The following is a 21,163-nucleotide window of genomic DNA, read 5'->3' as shown; positions in this document are numbered from 1 at the left end:
TTAACATTTAAATTAATTATTAATGATTCAAATTTTCATAATTTTCAATAATTCCAGGAATAATATGGATTTCTCTTGATTTTTATCTTACTTGTTTTATGCTCATATTATAGAGCATTTCATAAAAATTGTTGTTTCTATACCCATTATAAGCTTATAAAAAGTAGGTATCGACTATTCTGCATTTTAGAATAAAATATACGTCCTTTTAAAGTGGGACACCACAAAATACAAGTGTGAGAGGGTTTGAGCATGTGTGTTCGCCGTCATGTGTATATGCGTATTATAATTTAAATTAATTTAATTTAATATTTGATTTGTAGTACAAATTTAGTACATAAACATTATATTATTCACATATCACACGTTATGTCAATTTTTATTGTTGAATACATATGAGTATTTGGAATATTTGTGTTCACAAAAATATCAAACAACATTTTACTAATTGGCATAGTATAAAATTTAATAACATGGGTGAATCAAAAAAAAAAAAATAAATAAATAAATAAATAAAATAAAACATTTTATAAAAAAAAAAATATTAAAAATAAAATTATTGTATGAATCATTTTTTATCTCTTCGATTTATATGATTTTATAAAATTATTAAATTACTCGTGTTAGTTAACTAAATAATTATTTATTAAAATATTAAAAAATATATATACTTCATACCTTATAATACAATAATATAGTTAATAAAATAAATCGTTGTCGTATTAAATTACAATTTATATGGGTTATACTGTCTGATTAAATGTTATGATTATTATAACTTTACATGCTATAATATAGTAAAATGTATGTCTAAAAAAGTATAAAAATGAAATACAAGAAAACAATTTTAAACTTAAATCTAATTCTGGTCTTAAATTCAAAATTCTAAAAAATTAAAATTGTAAATATTTTAATTAATATGAATATTTGAAGGTTGATAAATATATTTCATTACTTTTACAAAGGATAAAATATTTTTTATGACGTTTCTCCTGGTGTAAAGATTTTTCATGCTATATAATATACCGTGTTATCGAAATAGAAAAACCCAAAAATTGCGATTTTTTTTATTTATAACCTTATATCTTCTATTACATTCTAAAATATTTTTTACAGCATTTTTCATACCAGATGTACACTAGTGTTCTGATAAATTACCCGTTGCATGGTTTTAAATTTTAGGTTTTTTTTTCTTACATGAGAAAATCCATGCTACTATTAATACCTGTCTCTTGGTTATTCATAGAAAATTACAAAGAAATAATTTTCTTTAATAGTCCATTCTTTTCCAGCATATTTTTTGGTAAAAATTATACGTGTTTAATAAACACCCTAGTGTTTATGGAGAGGATCTCTTTATAGAAGATATATTGAGCACCATGACTGAAACGTTTTTGACAATAACTTTTGTCTTCAGAAAGGCTTCTATCAACATATTCTATTGTTTAGCATTGTCGAAAATATGGTTCTTATTTTACTGTCTTTTTTCGTTTAACTTTACTATTTTCCCATAAAAATACACTCATTATATTTTCGCCGTTTACCTAAAAAACAGTTACATTCTATATAACTTCTTACATTTTTTTTTTTTTTGTATACCCATAGTATCAATTTATGATTATTTTACATGAGAATATGTATAGAATATATTATCTAAATATGTTTAAAAAATCAGATCGTTATCACGAATAAAATACATTTTGCCTGTATATTGTTTAAATTTTTGTTTTTCTTTATTAAATAAAATTTTATAAATTATTTAATTATTTTCACTAAGTTTATTAAGCTAAATCATAAAGTAATTCATCCATTTAAGTTATCACTTAATATAAGATAATAAATAACATTTAAGACCAAATTGCAAATTATCCAGAAAACTATTATATTTCTATTAAAAATTACCAACAACAATTATATCGGTTAAACATTTCTATGGTCACCGAAAACAAAGCATGATACTGAAGTATACTGGACACTTGATAAGTGATTTAATGAGAAAATTCAGGAATGGCGTTTGAGTGTGGTTGTAAGAAACATGCAGAGCAGAACATAAATGTTTTATGGAGTATCGGAGGTAAGATGAAACACATTAAGTTAAAAATTACTTTTTAAAAGAGTGTTGCCGCAACCGGAAGTGATAAACAATATAAAGCGAAAGGAAATTATTATATGAATTTCATGCTGAACATTCATTATATTATACTTAAAGTACAACTTTTATAAATTGTAATTATTTTAATCTCTAATTTCAAACTATTACAAAGTATTTCCATAAATAAATTTATTAATTTCATAGTATATAATAGTCATCAGAAAACAAATTTTTATCTATAAGTAGGTTTTTAATTGTTTCTCAATCATCACACCTTATGTCTGTGTAGCAATACAGTGTTTTATAAATTTAGTGACAGCATGTAGATAACATTAAAAAAAAAAACCCCGGTCGTGTATTGCATGTATTTGTATAATACATTTAAAAAAAATTGCTCCTTATTTCACGTGTATACACTTTCACGTATTCATATAAACTTAAAATTCGTTGATTAAAATTGCCCGTGCATTTATAATATTATTCTTGTATTTACGCCTTAACTAACTTAATTCTCTTTTCTTAACCGTAAGAGTAAGGTGGTTTTACTCATATCATAAATATAGATTAAATTATTTTAATAAACAATAACCCAAATTATAACTTAATTATGTATTTTCTTTAAATAATAATAATATATAATAATGTTTTATTTTAGAAAACCTAATCTCTAAAGCAATATAAGACAATTTTTCATAAATTGATTGACAATATTTAAATAAATAATAATGTTATAACGAATTACAGTAATTTAATAAAAAAAAGTAATAAACAAAATAGTTCAATCACAATGAAATATATGATAACATTCTAGAAATCATTAGAAGCAATTATTTCTTTTTGTAAAATTAATATATTTCTATTATGCTATAATTAGTAAATACTATACACTTTTATATAAATTAAAATTTATCATGTGATTATGACTTCAATACGTGTTCACGTATTTATATATTATTATATATAATATTTAGTATAGTATAGTATTTATTAATTCACGTATTCGTTATTAATCATATGTGTTTTATATTGCAGCATTCAAACGTGCACGATATCCGTGAAAACGTATGTTTGCATTCACTTACAAAAAGTTAGACTCTTATTTAAAAAAATCTTAAAACGTATTACAATAAATACAATATTTCAATCGTACTATACTGTAAAACATTTTATTTTTTTATGTACAGGACTCAATTCGTATATCATATTTCATAGTTATTATGAGTATATTAAGAATATTTACTTAATAGTTTTAACTATATTATTATATAGTGATTAGCGTTATATTTACATAACATGGTACTAGACTGTAGAAACTTGAATATTAAATATTTATTATATTTTTATCTAAAATTTCACAACAATAATCTTCTATTAACTCTTTAAAATACCTTAATGCATGATCTCTTAGTTGTCTACTGTGTTTTAGGTCTTCAAGATCTACTCCTTTGAACGGCATAAATGATTGTTGGACGTCCGGATGTGTTTCAAAGAGACTGAAACAAAAATCGTCAATAAATAATTAATAATTATATAGGCATGTTTATTTCAGTATAAAAATTAATCATACCTAAAAATAATTTGTATTTATTTTTTCATTCCTATGTTATCATTAGAGCGCGGATTTCTATGCAATCGCATATTATTTTCCTTTCAATATTTTTGGATTTTTGACAGTTATCTCCACAAATCATCATAATTTGAAGCTAATGGTGAATTTTTTTTTGCATATTTCTGCATATTTAGAGGTTATTGCATATTTTTGCATATTTTGAAAAAATTCAAAATTTATTGCATATTGAAGTGAAAATTTGAAAAAAAGTGTATAAAATAATATTTTATCTAGTAGAAAAATTAAAAATAAATTTCATAGTCATTAAATAATAATTTATATATATATATATATATATATATATATTTAGTTATAAAATAAATAATCGATTACATAATCGCTCTTGCTGTGTCAGTCGATTATCGACATACCACTTGCTTCAAATATGCCCCAATAACTTCGGTTGACATTGAGGGTTCGTTTTCAGTCTTTAAAAATATGTTAACCGATAAACGACACAGGCTTCATAGAAGATATACTTGAAATGCATATGATTATTTATTTTAATAATAAATAAAATTTTAAAAATAAATTAAGTTCAGAAAATTCCCCAAATTTTTTTATAATAAGTATTTAAGTAATTAATTTTTGTAAGTTGAATTATAAATTTTAAATAAATAAAAAATTCTTGCATATTTTCATGATTTTTACTGCATATTATATGGCATATTTCGATACTTTTAAGTGCATACAAATCCGCGCTCTAGTTATCATATTAAATACTCCAATTTTAGACATTAAATTTAACAATATATTTATAAAATATTAAAAATAAGTAAAAATAATAAAATCTTCTCCAAGCATAATATTATGAATTTAACATAAATTAACATTTTTTTTTTCATTTTCATTATATTTTCAACCTAAATGTACTCTGTAAGCATGTTATCAAAGCTATAAATATAAATATATTACAGATATTTTTATTTCGTCCTTAACTATATCTTATTTGTTTACCGACTCGAATGATATATATTACAATGTATAATAAATAGAAACATTCTTTATTTCTTTAATTATGTTTGTTGTGTGTAGACATTTTCACAAATAATTAACAATAGCATAATGTTAATTCATTTTACGCCTCTTTTTGATTTATTTTAAATCGTGTAATAATTTTTTGGTAGTAAATGATTGTAATTTAATATACTATGGAATAACTTACGAACATTTTGTAAGATGAATTATGATAACCCAGGAATGTGTCTACTCAACGCTATTTTTATTTTAATTTTCATAAAACTATTATTAACTGATATTAATCATCCGTTCATTATTATTATTATTATTATTATTTTTGTTACTGATAAAGATAAATCAATAATAAAAAACGAAAATAAACATACAATATTTTTTTTTATTCTTTAAAATTTATTGTTTATATAAAATAAAAAAAAATGTACATAGTATGACATATTTTAGTGATATGTGGTAGTGATGAAAATTATTCAAATATTTGAATATTCGATGCTACAATACAATACGTAACGAAAATTATTCGTTTAAGTTTTCGCGCAACACAAAACGTTTAATAATAATATTATATGACTTATGGTGCATAAAGGCCTGCGAGAAGTGAATTTGAAGCCAGCGATATTTACTATTTGACAGGGCAATTAAAATACAAAAATAAAAATTGTGCAAAATACTCGAATATCATAATTAAATTATTATTAATACTGTATAAACTATAAATCACTATAGCGAGCATCGCTTAGAACGAGATACTGCTTACAACAAGCAAAACGTAAGGTCCCGACAAGGCATATATGATTGTATTTTAAAATATACGTCAACAACGAGTATGGTTATTACGAGTTATCGACTATAACGAGTAAAATAACTACGAACAGGTACCTGCAAGATAAGAAATATTCTCGTATTAATCATTGACATACATTATCTTTTATTGTGTAGATATGGATTACTTATTAATTATAAATAGTATAAAAAACTTGTCATGGAAAAACGGATAAAACGAATTAGGTATTGTAGCATCCAATACTGATATTCGAATATTTGAATTGTTTACGATAGAACAATTTGAATATACATTACATTACTAATATGCGGTGCTAAAAATGCAATAGAATGGTTGGAAAATGATGATTTTGATTAAAATATTGAACTATTAAATAACTAAGTATTATAATCTAAATTTTAGATTTATAATTAAGACTCGAGAAGTTTAAAAATAAAATGATTCTAGTTCTTTGTATTTTTATATTAATTTTTATTAGCTTTTATTTAGAATATTATTTATTTAGTAACATAATAAACATAATTAAACTTAGGTTTAATCTTCTTAAAAAATACCTCATAGCATAATAAGAATCGATTCATTCTAGGTATCGAACAAAATTGATCAACATATAAAATTAAATATTTATTGCATATTACGCTGAAATATAGAATAAATGATACTCATAATTTTCCAGTCTTCTTTGTCAGGCTCATAATCCATGATTGTCAAGAGACAATAAGACTTCAAAGGATAGAAGGTAATGCATGAAACTGTTAGTGACTTTGTTTCTTTTTTCACATTTAAAACTAGCATAGGTACTATTTATAAAATGCGCAGACAGAACGGATTGGGTGAATTATTGCAGTGGGCAGGTTCATGTCAGCGGGTGAAGTGTTGATAAAGTAGTAACCCTCTAATGGGGTCCAGTGAAGTAATAATGGAGACTCCGGAAAATCATGTACCTAAGACGAGGGTTTTATTGGCCAAAATGACGGTGGTAATTACCATGCCGGTTTTCTTCGTTGACACAAGGTGTTGAATGGATACATATAGTAGTAAAACAGGAGTAGGATATGATGACAAGATGGCGAGTAGTAGTCCGTTATAAATTATTCAACGGCATATACATAAAAGTGTAAAAACAAACAAACCCCTGAAAGACCCTAATGAGTTCTTTTCATCGGTCTCCTGGGTTGACAGTTCTGCCATAGATTTATATTGACTACATTATTTTTCTCGTCAGTATCATCTATATTAATCGGAAAAATAAAACCTATTTCGCTATAAAAGACATTCGGTAGGGCTCATGTTTTTATTTTTTTTATGATAATTTTTGCATTCTTTATTTTTAAGTGCGTTTTTCGCATGTTTTTTGTTATTTTAATCTATTTTTCCTTTAGTCTTGACCTTATTTTTTTTCTTTTTTAAATGGCATTCGGGGCAAAAGAACGCGTTTACCTGATGAAAAACTGAGTATAATAGAATTTGAACACGAGAAAGTTTTGTTTTTTTGAATGGATAAACAACGACGTATACCTTGAAAATACCTATACAACAGTGAAAATGGATATTATAAATACAAATAAGAGTTTTGGCAAAAACGATGTTAAATTATTTAAGACACTAAAACTCACTGTTTTTCTAACCATCCATCATCGACATAATTCTCTATCAGTCGATAAATTTTATTAGAGTGAAAACTAAACCAAGTTAAATTATACATTTGAAATGTTTAATTCTTAACTCACTATAATACTTGCTTAATTATTATGTATAATAAAATCTATATAATTGCTCGAATAACTTACAGTTGAAGCTCAATAAAAATTAAATATATATAAAAAATAAATAAGATAAACTATGTTGTGTAATTTGTTTATCGTAATGATATTTATCATTTAAATAGTTTACAAAATGTAATAATAATTATTTGAATACAAATATCAACAGTATTTTCAAAAATAAATTAGAATAAAATATAATTATAGTTGCTAAAAATATTTAAAAAAATGTTGATAAAAGTATACTACTAAGAAATGAAATAATTTATAGCAATATTGTGCAGAGATATATTAAACTTATGAAGTCATAATTGACCATGATAAGAATCGAACATCTGTCATATGGATAAAACTATGAACAGTTGTTGATTTAATGTTCTAGAAATATTCTACTATCACTTTAAATTAATACATTTTTCAGTTATTTGAAAATTCCTATATTCTAAGTTGAATGGAATAAATTGATTAGATTTCAGGTCTTTTACAATTTAAAAAACATTAAAAATTGAAAAAAATTAATTAATTAATTTAACGAGAGGCGTGCATTTTCTGTCAGTGTATGACACTACATCATGTTTAAATTAAAAAATATACCTAATGTCAATGACGACTATACAGGCTGCTATTAGTATTTAATGTTACGAGTACAATTGGACTCAATGAGAGGGTGATCTCTAGATAGAGTACCTAAAACTGTTGATTAAATACAATTTGGTTATATTCAAGAGTGTTTATTTTATTGGAATTTCACAGCCATGGCATATATTTCATTAACAACGAACTAGTCATATAATATAAAATTAAAAATACAAGTGAATTTGATTTCTAATGACAAAATGTTGTTATTCATTTTAGGAGTAGTAGGAAAATGTTAATTTAGTAATTTATAATCAGCATAATATTCATATTATGCTCACCCATTCCTCTGCCAAGAAAATTATATATGCGGTAACCGGTAATAAGTATTTGATAATTGATAAAGATAATGGAATACCTAATTTCCATCGTAAAAGATTAATTATTTAATATTTTTAATGTGCCTGTACACATAACGATAACCACTTTGCATAATTTTTATGGTTAATGCATTATTTATCGAGAACATGTAGGAGAAGTAAACGTAACGAACAAGTAAGTTACATTTGTATATCGGGGACAACAAATAAAATAGTAAAAATAATAATAATAATAAAATAAACATTTTTTTTTAATTTTCGAATTGAATGGGCTTAAGTTTTAATTGATTCATTTTTGATAAGAAAAACAATATATTTAATAATTAATAACTATATCTAGTTAAGTACTTCGTCTAAATGTCAATTATGAGCCTTCCGTGTTGAGCTCAGATAAATACTTTTTCTTCTAGGTAAAGAGTGTTGGGTAGTTGATAGGAGAATAGAACAGAGTATGAGTAATTCGGAAATGAGAATGCTTAGATGGATAAGTGGAGTGACAAGAGAAGAAAGAATAAAGAACGAATATGTGAGAGATAGTGTTGGTGTAGCGTCAATAGTAGACAAGATGAGAGAAAATATATTGAGATGGTTTTGGGCATGTGATGAGACGAGAGACGAGAAGAAACAGATTCAGTAAGTTTTGTTATGAAAATGAACGTTAAAGGGAATAGAGGAAGAGGAAAGCCAAAAAATAGATGGTTGGATACGATTGAGAATGATATGAGGGCCGTTAATGTGTGTTCAGGAGATGTAGGAAATCAAGGCGAGTGGAATTTTTGGACAAGGACGGTTGACCCCAAATAGATGGGAGAATGGCGAAGGAGAAGAATAAGATCAAAATATACAACAAAAGTTATCAGGCTTATCACGAATAAAACATTATGTACCTATTTGTTTGAGGCATATAAAATGTGTTTCAAATTTTAAAGTGTTTTGTTTGTTTAGAATAAAAAAGTATAGGTAAGAATTTGATAATATATATTTATTTCAGAATCTCATTTAAGTGTTGACGCTTTCCGTGGTAAGACCGATCATGCTGGTAAAATACTAGCGAATTACCATTTTTTACATTTTATTGTATATTATATATTAGTATATGTATTATTATATATTTTTATTTTCATTTTACAATTTATTAGTATAAGATTAACAAAAAGAGAACTATTCTGCGTGGATCAAAGGGTTTATCTTTAATCAGGTTTTAATAGTTCTTACCAAGAAATAGTCGATGACAACGACGATGATTGTTAGTTATAATTCATTAGCCAAAGAGCTATAATTGCCGTTATTATGTATAGTTATTCATAATGAAGTTCACAAATACCTAACATATATGTGCGTTAAATAATTGCTACATTTGGTCAATAATAATTGGGGTATAAATGTTTATCAAAATTGAGGGAAACGTATGAGTACTTTTTCAATCATATTAATTTTAACAACATATTTTTATTATCGAATATTTTTGTTGCAACTATCCAGGCGATACGCAACAAAATCTCCGAGTCCCCGGAGCACTCAAAATATAAATTAAATATTATACATAAAAAAAAAAAAACATCTAGATTAATAAATAGATAAAGTTTATATTTCTATCTAGAAAATTATCTATATAATTATATTTATAGAAGTCTCAACATTGTGAGCTTTTTGTGCTTACTCAATTAATAATATTACTCACCAAGCGACGTCCAGTTAAATTTTTATGAGCATAATTGTGTTATTTGACGATTAAATTATTGGTATTGATTTCAGATCGAATAAAAGCTATATATATTATACTTTAATGCATATATTACTATAGTTACAAATCGTTTTAAATTAGCATACTTACGTAAATTACCTATAGTTTCTTAATACACACACTATCGAATATCTTAAACATTACGTCTTTTCAGTCATTATTTCCATTAGTTTTTTTTTCAAATATTTATGTACAAAAATTGTTATTATATTTTTAAAATTTTAATGATTTCTGTTCACTGTTACGTTAAAATTGTGTTCAGATATGATAACACTAAAAAATTATTTACAGTAATTTTTAACATTTATATATGATTGAAATCTAATTTATCATATCAGGTTTTTCATTTAACGAAATCGGCTACAATCGTGACAATTATCTATTTGGTTTTATTTTTACTATACGATTTTTTTCATTATAGTTTTCAGATTCAAAGCAATTGTATAATTTATTTATCCTTTCATAATAACAACAATAACGTTTTTCCGTCGTACTTCAATGACATTTTTACCATATAAATTAAAATATTTTTGACAATATATATCAACATTAGATTAAAATTAGATTAAAAATGATGATTATATATGCTTTTGAAACGTAATAAGAGTAATCGAAAATACAGTATACCAGTACTATATTCGAGCTCTCAAATGTATTATTCTTATAACATTTAGAACAATTATAATTTTTGAAGCAACGAATAAATAGCCAACTATATTTTGATAATATTCTAATGAACATATTATAGAGACAATTATGTATTAAAATAATGGTAATAATTATATTTTTACTACACAAATCTAATGACGATTATTGTCAATACAATTCCAACTATTCTAGGTAATTTATTTTTATGGAGGGATAATTAATGATTTAATTTTTATCCACCATCAATATACTTTGTAAATATATAAGATCAAAGAAAAATTAATATTAAAATTTGAGTTTGACCTTAGCATTGTAACATTCAGCGAATAAAATTCGTTATAAAATTAATTTAAATTTAAAATTATGCATTGCTATAATGCTATGAATAAATGTTATTCATAATATTATGGTGTAACATGAAATAAATAATTATTATTAGCTGAATTAATAATTTACTGTACAATCATAGATTTATAAATGAATACTGTGTTCGAGTTGCAAATCATAATTTTTTTTGTTGACTTTTATCTATAGTATCTATAATTAAGACTAAAAATAACTAATGACCACGTTGCCAAATTTGACTTTTGAAAATACAATTTTATCCTGGGTTTTGACTACGAACTTTAATTTAGTTACATTGCTAAAAATTAACTACTATAAAGTAAAAACTACTAATAAAATATATAGTTATACTAATTATTTTAACAAATGTAATTTTATCAATTGGAACACCGAATATTTATTTCATATTGTTCCACATTATTGCTAGGTAAGGAAAATTAAAATTAATTATAAATATTCAAAATTATAACGCAAAGTGCGCCAAAAGGATGCGTCCATGGGTATTATGAAACATTCTTACATACACGAGAATAACATTTAGCTTAGTTCTACATATATTATTTATTTATTACATTTACCTTCGATTTATAACCTTCAATATCGAAATTAAAAATCGGAATGAATAGCATAATGTTAATAAATCATATCCATAAAGTTGGAGAAATATTTAGGTGGTTATATTTATAATACTGAGCTTTTTTCCTTTACAGACCGTTTTCTGAATTTAAATTTCGAATAATTTATTATTTAAAACTATGTAGTAAATTCTTGAAAAACCGGATATTCATTGTCTGATGAGAATTTTCAATCGAAAACGGATGGGATCATATTATATTATTATTATTATATATGAGATTCACTATCGCTTTTAAATTCAAGTAAACAACTTATTAACATATATGAAAAACAGTATCATACTAATTTAAATGCACTTATTCTTAATCTTCTCAATTTTTGCAACTTTTTATTTACTTGATGAATTTTTACTAAAGATATAAGTTTAAATATACACTACGTCCATGGTATTTTAAAAAATATCATTCGAATCATTTGATCTAATTTTAAAATGTAAATTGTATACTAACCATTATTTTTCACATTTTAAGTAACTAACTTTACGATAATGGACGTTAAATTTATAAAAAAAAAAAAAGCTGCATATATATCGCGGATCACGTTACTAATAACGATGATCTTTGTTGTTATAGATTTAATTATTGATATTTTGATATAATGCACATTAAACATCATAAAACCGTAGAAAACATCCTTCAGTAATAATGTTGTTAAATTCAGTGGCATACAATCGCTGACGTCTGAACCCGAGAGGCTTGTGCACATTGCATATAAATGAATATACGTAATGTTCGATCTAATAACAAAATATAGTGTTATCATTCAAATAATATTTCAAGCTCAAACATTTTAGATGACTATATTTTATTCATTCATAAATAATATCAATACGTATATATATATTAAAGCATAATTTTGCGTACACCATAAAATTTTGATTCATTTTAAAACCTAAAAAATGTATTGTATTTTGTAAAATATAGCTTAATAAAAATCGTTTGTATGATTTACACAAACTGTTGCTTTTTTCTTAAATTAACATTATTATACAACAGTACGTTTATTTTTCTGGCCCGTTAAATTTAATTACCATATACAGAACATATTACATTATTTATGTAGTACAAAATTTAATTAATATCGTCGGGTTCGTATTTAAAACGCACAATTTGGATTACCGCTCAAAGAATCTATTTAGTAATTAGTTTATAAAATACCTGACGTATATAACATAATGTTATAACCCATTACATTTTAAGAATCAAATTATACTAAAATATATTCTCATTTGGAATCAGAAATCAAAAGTGAATTTTATAAGATGATGGTAATGAAGAACTAAGAAAACTCACAGTAATTGACGATATTTAATCGCCTTATTTTATATCGTGAGAAGCCCTTAAATGGGGGTTTAAAATCTAAAAAAAAAATGAGATTACCATATTGGCGGGGGTGAACATGACGAACAACATTTAAAATATTTCGCAATAACATAACACTTGAGAACGGTTTCTAGAAGAAAAACACTGTCATTTAGCACGAATTTCAATAGCGTCGAAAACGTAGAAAATCATACGGTTCCGGAAAATATTCGCTTGCACGTGTTGCTAACGGTGATCGCCGTTTGCCAGAACGCATTATTACCACCGACCCGGCGCGAAGGGATAACGCGCTAGAGCCCTCGGTACAATAAAGTTTTCGAAGACGTTTCGATTTTATTGCCCGAACTGAAATCCGTGACACTTATAGACGTAATATCGGGCTATAAAAATACACGGGAAAAGCATATGTGTGTGTGTGTGTATATATATATTTATGCACGCGCGATGTACGCACAAGGCTTTAAATCCATCCAATCGAACGCTCACCGGATGCCACAGATCTTATATCTGTATTACAACGATATTAAACTAAAATACTGTTACTCGGCACTATAATAACATATATACATTTATATGTTTATATATGTATATACACATACACACACAAACACACACACATGAATAATGTACATATGGGATTTAGTACATGTAATGAAAATCATTATAATAAAATACGCAGTGCTTAGACGCGAATAAAAATAAAAACAACGCTAATAACTACCATACACTGTGTGAATTATTACGGTCGGTATAACACTGGAGTATTATCATCACCGAAAGTGCTATGACCGACCCGAATCTACTTACTATCGGAATTAATAAACTTTATGGTTGTATGCAATGTACATACCGATAATATTGTTTACCGTACTCGGGTATGATACGAAAGTGTATTAATTCATGCACTGCGAGTCTGTGCAGAGGTACGTCTTAAAGTGAAAATTAGGATCTTTATCACTATTCGAAAGGGAACATTTGCAATGGATTATTGAAATATTTTCAACCGCTGTAAACACCACAATTTGCGTTAGTAATTAGCATGTGATGTGATATTGGAGTGATTAAGGGACTATGTACGTGAAATAGGAAATACGTGAAAAGGGAGTACGTGAACAATACTGATTTGACAAATTGTAATCATATTCGAACAGCTAACTAAATTTGAAAAGAGGAGCTTTTACATACGAAGAATATTTAAACTATTTAGTTTAAATATTCTTCGTATGTTGACAAAACCGCAGGATAAATATATTTAACGATGCAAATAAAAAACAATGAATATTTATCTTGGGAATGTAAAATATTTTTTAATAAAATCCCTTTAAAAATATATAGATGTATGGAGTGTTCAAGAATTATGATTTGTAAAATAACATTTATTTTTTATAATACCTGGAAAAAATATTCTAGTATTGTAAAATATTCACATATGGTATAAGCACTCGCATTAAATAAGATAAAAGTTATTTTATAAAAAAAATATTAGACGATTTACTATAATTTATTATTATTTTGTACCGAGAACTTATGTTCTGAAGTGATTTTAGAAAAAAATTCAATTAATGTGGTAGTGTAGCCCGTATTTACGTTGAAGTATATTTTTTCAATATTTTTACCCTACACTTTTGAAAATTTAAAATTTGACACTTATACGGTAAATAGGTCATATTTGGAATTCCTCTTTAGGATAATTCGAAAAAATTAATGGAAAATTATGAAGTGATTCATTTTGTAACTTACGAAATGAGAATTTTTAACAAAATTTAACTATATTTCAGATATTATTTATAAAACTATTATCCATTAAAACATGACATTCACATCTACCAATAATTTAATTTATTATTTTCAATCTGAGAATTGCGTTCATAATTTACCACTTTATTAAACTACGTTATTAAATTATACATAATTTTATTTCAAAGAATAACATTTTTTTGTTGTTTTATTCTATTAAATTAGAATTATGAATTCCTCAAGTTTAAAATAATTATTATCTATGGTATTTAGATACTCTATTACTGTATTTGTTTTTATTATAACATTATTAACAATATTATAATATATTATATTTCAGTTCAAGATTTAGTCAAGAACTTTCTAAATCCAAAAATTCAGTGTTATTAGTATCTAGTATGTGTTAATTTTGTTTTGAAATACTGATAAATTATTTTAGTGTCATGATAGCAGAAAGCTATTTGACAATTTCAACAAATAGCGATCCAAAATAAAATATCATTACAGCTTTTAAATACAATGAAAACAGAGGATTATTATGAAAACAATTATACTACCAAATTGTATTCTTCATTAATTCTTGTAGGATATATTTTTATTAAAATTATCATTTTGCACATGTTTCTATAATGATGCAAAATCAAAGTAAGTTCAATTCAAAATAATAATAATAATAATATTAAGAACGCAAACCCGTGAGTTATTTAAAAATTTCGAGAACAAACGTTTGCAAAGAAAAGCTTCGATATCTTGAGAATAACTATTTTAATATTTATATTTGTTCACAAAGATAATATTAAAACATTTCATAATAAACAATACATCGTTACGTCGAGTTCTATATGTGTATCGAATCATACCTATAGATTATAGATGTATTCAAACGTTTACGAAAACTGCTTCAGCAACATGGCATTTTTGTGGAGTGGAACTGTTTAAAGGATTTCGTGTTTTTTTTTTTTACTGATATGTTACCATTACTTACCAAATACTTACCGAATAGTGACGTATGCGATAAATGAGATCACTGCCATGCAATAATAAAGATGGTAAAGGGTTTCCACACATTTTACGATTTCTCTGGATGACATTAACTATAGTTCACTTGAACTTGATGTTACACCGATGAAATTTATATTATGGATAAGAATAAAAAAAAAATCACGTTAATAGTTAATAAACGCTTTCAATGACGTTTACAGTGTGTTCATCAACATTTATTTATTTATTTATATGAATGAACGGGCTAGGAGCTCAATAGTACAACACAATTTGTAGTAATGATAATGAATATTATAACAATTAATAGATAAACGCCAAACAATACGGCGATTATATACAAATAAAAATAAAGAATACAAATAAAAAATTTTTAAGAGAAGCATAGGTGCTCGTTACAAATGCGCATCATACGATGAATGGGATTATTTCTACCATAGTTGGTGCTGTGGAAAGGAACAACAAAAGGAGAATTAGACCTTATTATGTGAGAGGGAACTTTAAAATTAATTAGAGAAAGGAGAAATGGAGCGTCCACACGTCCGTCAATCAGCTTATGCAAAAATACCAAGTTAGCATCAACTCTTCTATCTGCCAGGGACAAGAGTCCAAGTTTGTTCATCACTGGCCTATAATTATGTGGTGGATGTGGAATTTGTAGAATAAATGACGCCGAAGAACAAAAACGCCTCTGGACCCTCTCAATGCAAGAAGAGTCTGCTGCCGTAAAAGGGTCCCAAAGAACGGAAAAATATTCTAAAAGAGGCCTACAAGGGAGCAATATAAAGCTTTGAGAGAATTAGATAGCCTAAATTCTTTTGAAGTGCGTGTGACAAAACCGAGCATCTTCAATGCACGACAGCAAACAACCTCAATATGGTAATGAAAATCGAGATTTAGACATAAAAAAATACCCAAGTCTTTCTTCTTCGTAACAATATTAATGCTTGACCAGTTTATCAAGTACGTGTAGTGAATAATATTACTGCTCCGGGCAAAAGACATAGAATGGCATTTACCTACATTGAAGCTTAGTCCCATAGAATTGAACCACAAAACAAGAGCATCTAGCTCATTCTGGAGGGTTATACAATCAGTTACTGACTCAATTATCCTGAAGATTTTCAAATCGTCAGCAAACATAAGGAACATAGAATCAAGGATAATCTGTTTTAGACCATTAACCAATAGAGAAAACAACAAAGGGGATAAGTGCCCACCTTGAGGGACACCTGAAGGTACACAGACTGCTTCAGATTTACAACCTAGGACTTTTACATATTGGATCCTATCAGATAAATAAGATTTGAACCAAGATAGAATGGGCTCCCCAAATCCAGCTTTATATAGAACTTCAATTAGTATTGTATGGTCTACACGATTAAAGGCTTTGGAGAAATCCGTAAAAATAACATCCACCTGAGTTCGGTTTTCAATGGCCTCCAATATGAAATTATGAAAAACTATCTGATTCGTAGTAGCAGAACGGCTAGGCCTAAAACCGTTATGTTCATCAACTAATATAGAATTCACTTATGGCTGAATACTCTTCAGGACAAGCAGCTCAAAGATTTTGGCAATATGATTTTGAATAGTAATAGGCCTATAATTGTTTACATCAGTTTTATCACCAGTCTTAAATACAGGCGTAACTGAGCTAATCTTTAACATAGATGGGAATGTTCCTATGTCGAGGGAGCGATGGAATATCCACCATAAAGGAAAACAGAGAGCTGATCTTATGTTATATAAAAACGTCCCTAGCAGACCATCAAGACCAGCCGACTTTGAAGTTTTTAACATAGACAAACCCAGTTCAACATCATTGGTGGTAAAGGAACAATTACTTGGTAGGTTGAAATGAGAAAAGGAAGTATCACGAGTTTGGCTGGAAGAGGGAGTGGCATAAACGGTGCTAAAATAAGAAGAGAAGAGGTTAGAAACTGATTCAGGGCCAGAACCAATCTTTTTATCAAAATGAACTGTATATGGAATCCCATCACTGGGTTTATTTTTCCGGAAAAAGTCCCAAAAAGACCGAGGATTGGTTTTTAACTTACACTCAGTTTGAGCTATGAACGATTTATAGCAATTTTTGTATTCATATTTATAGCGTGCCTGGAGATTAGAAAACTCGTTATAATCTCTGGGGCAGTGGGAAACTTTATATTTGGCATGCGCCCGCTTTTTAAAAATAACTATAGATTTGAGGTCTTTAGAAAACCACAGAAGAAATTTAGAAGGACTATAACTGACCTCTGGAACAAAATTCAGAACGCAGAAATGCAGAGCATCATACAATGCGTTGGTTGGTTGATCCACATCTAGAGACAATAGTTTCAAACCAGTTGAAAGACAAAAGAAAAGAACATATGTCTGGATAGCATGCACGACGAAAATTAAGTAATTAAGTAAATAAATAAGTATTTATGGGAGTTGTTAAGAAGTGGATGGTCCCGGTCTAAGGGAAATTTGATTACAAGCGCAAGGTGATAAGGATCACAAGGAATAGAGACAACTTCAGATTTTTCTACCAAAACACTGCAGTTGTTGGAAAACACCAGATCAAGGATTCCCCCAAAATGATTCGAAACCCCATTGAGCTGGAAAAAATTATTAAAAGCAAATATTTTGGGAACGCATTGCACTCTAGGGCCTGAAGATGAACAATAAATTAGACCATGAGGTATCAGGTAGGTTAAAGTCACCACAAATTATGAATACAAAACCACGATTGAGAGAGATAGTAGCTTGGACAGCTGACATAAATGGCTCATAGACGAGAACTGGACTATTAGGAGGGATATAAACGGAACAAACTACAAAGGTAACATTTTGTACATGGAATTTTACAAATAAATGCTCAACAGTATAGGCTGTGGTTGGTAATAATTCACAAACTATATCGTTACGAATGGCAATGAAAGCACCACCACCTCTATAAAAATTACTAGTATCACTATTACGATCACATCTGAATACAGCATAACTAATTAAACCTAATTCTTTATCAAAAAAAACTGTCACTTAACCAAGTTTAAGATAAACAAATAAAAATATAATTAAACAAAGACACATTACATTTAAAACACGGTAATTTGATTCTAAGACCACGGCAGTTTTGATAGAATCCAAGTGACAATTGAACGCCATGGTGGCTTAGTTTTTTGAATTTTTAGAATTTAAGATCATACCTGGTTGAAGACGATCCCAGAATCTCTTGACAATAACTCCATCGGGCCAAAATGAAGGTTCAAGAACATCCTGGAGTTTATCAAGCGGCAGGTGAATATGGAATGATGCGTATGTTGGATCCTTAGTAACCATCTGAGTCACTGTGATGTCTTCAAATCCGGAGAACAATTTAGATTTAAGCAGATCGGCAGTGGCAGTAGGGTTTAACCGAGAGACAAATAGATCGGAGAATTTCTGAGTCGGAGCAGCAGATAAGGCAGAGGAGATAATTGTACCAGAACCAACAATAAACTTGGTACGGTCAGACGCATGTACACAAGTTGAAGCTGGACATGTCGAAATTGTAGGTACGTGTTTCACTGCTTGACAAAATGTATCACGGGGAGATATTTCATTAGAATTAGGGTCCGTAATACTATTTTATTTGACGTTAATCAACCGATTACTTTCTGAAATATTTTTTAGTTCAATTACGACTGACTTTAATATAGTGGCAACATCGACTGTATTATCCGATGATTCAGGCCCTAAATTGTTGGTATTGAGGTGCGACAGCAGACTGTCACTTACCTTTACACCCGAAGGAAGTGTTTTATTTAGAATAAAATCAATAAGCATGGGCTTAGTCCATTTTCCGAGCTCTATTACAGATGTTTCGGAAGTAGCAGGAACCATAATGAATGTATTACTGCTAATAATAGGCGAAAAAAATAAGCAAACGCCGTAACGATGTGGGTAGGCAAATTATTAAGCACCCGGTACAAATATCTTTACCCAGATAATACGATCTACGACCTTGACACGTGCCGTAATAAGAACCGAGATAACTGGCTGACACACACCAGCACGAAAACTCAAAGTTCGAACCGTAATGTTGGTAGATTAGATTAAAATAACTGGAACTGTACCTTAAGTATCGAAGGAAAACTGCCCAAAAGGGAAGAGATTTAGGGCAGACTGTATTAACAACAACACAAGATTATAAACGCACTTTTATTGTTATACTGGAATAAAAATAACAAAAAACGGATAACTATTTCACAAGAAAATAATACAGAGCAATATTAATCACAAGTAAAAACCATTGTTGAAATTAAATAAAATAAAATAAAAATATACAGTCATCTTAAATGGATACTACTTCAAAGATTGAGAACAACACCATTGCACGTGCGTATATTAATTACTTAAGACGATTTAGCTCTTTTCCGGTACATTGATTTTGAGAATAATGGAAAACTGTTTTCGATATACTTCGATCATCATTTAGACTTTCGGACGGGTACTATGATTTTATTCCGTACGCCGCAAACTTGGCCAGATGAACGTAAACAGTATCATTTGATAAACGACGAATTCAACTGGGAAAATGTGCGGTAATGAATCTTCTTTTGTGTTTTCGTTTTCGCAGATAAATCGACTGTCTCCTCCGTCCTCCCATTGAATTGAGATGTCAAAGATGTGTATGAAAAATAAATACCACCGACACTTGACGTACATGTATTGGTATTAAACGTATCGCTTATACAATATTCGTCTTGGGGAAATCCACAACGATTCTTTTCGGTACTTATGTATTGTGGAAAATTCGTTTACGAATCATGTCACAATTACAATGCTAGTACATAATTGCAAGTACATAATATCAAGTCAATGATAACGTAAAGTCGTTTCATGTTATTTTTGTCTTGCGGTGTCCGTCTACTGCGTAAAGGCGGATTCCCACGGCGCGTTAAATACGCTTGCTTGGTCTAGTGCACGCACCGTGGGAATGCTCTTACTTGCCTAGGTAAGGTCATCCGAAAATTGTTGAAATTGTTGAAAATTGTAACGAACCACGCATCTGAAAAGCGTTCCCACAGGCGCACGATTCGGCAATTGTTGTGTGCATTTCGATTACACATGCGACATTGATATACATTTTTTTTTTTTGGTTTTTTTAAATTTTAAATATTTGATTAATATATTAAATGTATAATAAAATTCGGGATGGTACAAACAATGAGGTTCTAAAGTTTTTGGATTTATGAGGCTCAACCACAAATTTTGTTTTTAAACTAATTTTTTTTTCAAACACTCATCGCGCATTAAAAAATACGCAGCTGAACAAGCAATAATATGAGTATAATCTAGGGAGGGCACTAGTCTATTTGAAATGAACAATTCAGCAGCTTAATTTTGAAAGAGCTTTGGTTGGATCGAGTAAACTCGTGGCTCATTGAGTCACGCGCATTGGGAATGATGTAGATATTGTAGGCTTGTGATGTGCCGAGCACAGTAGTAAGCTCAGTACAAGTCTGAAGCTGAGCCACACGACGTGAGAATGCGCCTTAAATAAATTCTTTGCTGAGATTT

At 28.0% G+C, this 21,163-nt stretch overlaps 1 protein-coding gene across 2 annotated transcripts in view; it reads right to left on the bottom strand.

Annotated features, from left to right (window-relative positions):
- Positions 1–21,163, bottom strand: part of LOC112694437 (neuroglobin-1-like) — a 130,243-nt gene that overhangs the window by 43,878 nt on the left and 65,202 nt on the right. The window contains exon 3 of one of the 2 annotated variants that reach the window (XM_025569898.1): positions 3,481–3,585. The exons of the other annotated variant lie outside the window; for it this stretch is intronic. Coding sequence (XP_025425683.1) covers positions 3,481–3,585 — 105 coding nt within the window. The remainder of the gene's footprint in view (positions 1–3,480; positions 3,586–21,163) is intronic. 2 annotated transcript variants of the gene reach the window in all.

The sequence above is a fragment of the Sipha flava genome, unplaced genomic scaffold (assembly GCF_003268045.1).
Source record: "Sipha flava isolate LNK unplaced genomic scaffold, YSA_version1 129_pilon_pilon, whole genome shotgun sequence".
Taxonomy (NCBI): domain Eukaryota; kingdom Metazoa; phylum Arthropoda; class Insecta; order Hemiptera; family Aphididae; genus Sipha; species Sipha flava.
Note: the sequence above shows the minus strand (reverse complement) of the source record. Positions and strands in the feature narration are given on the sequence as shown.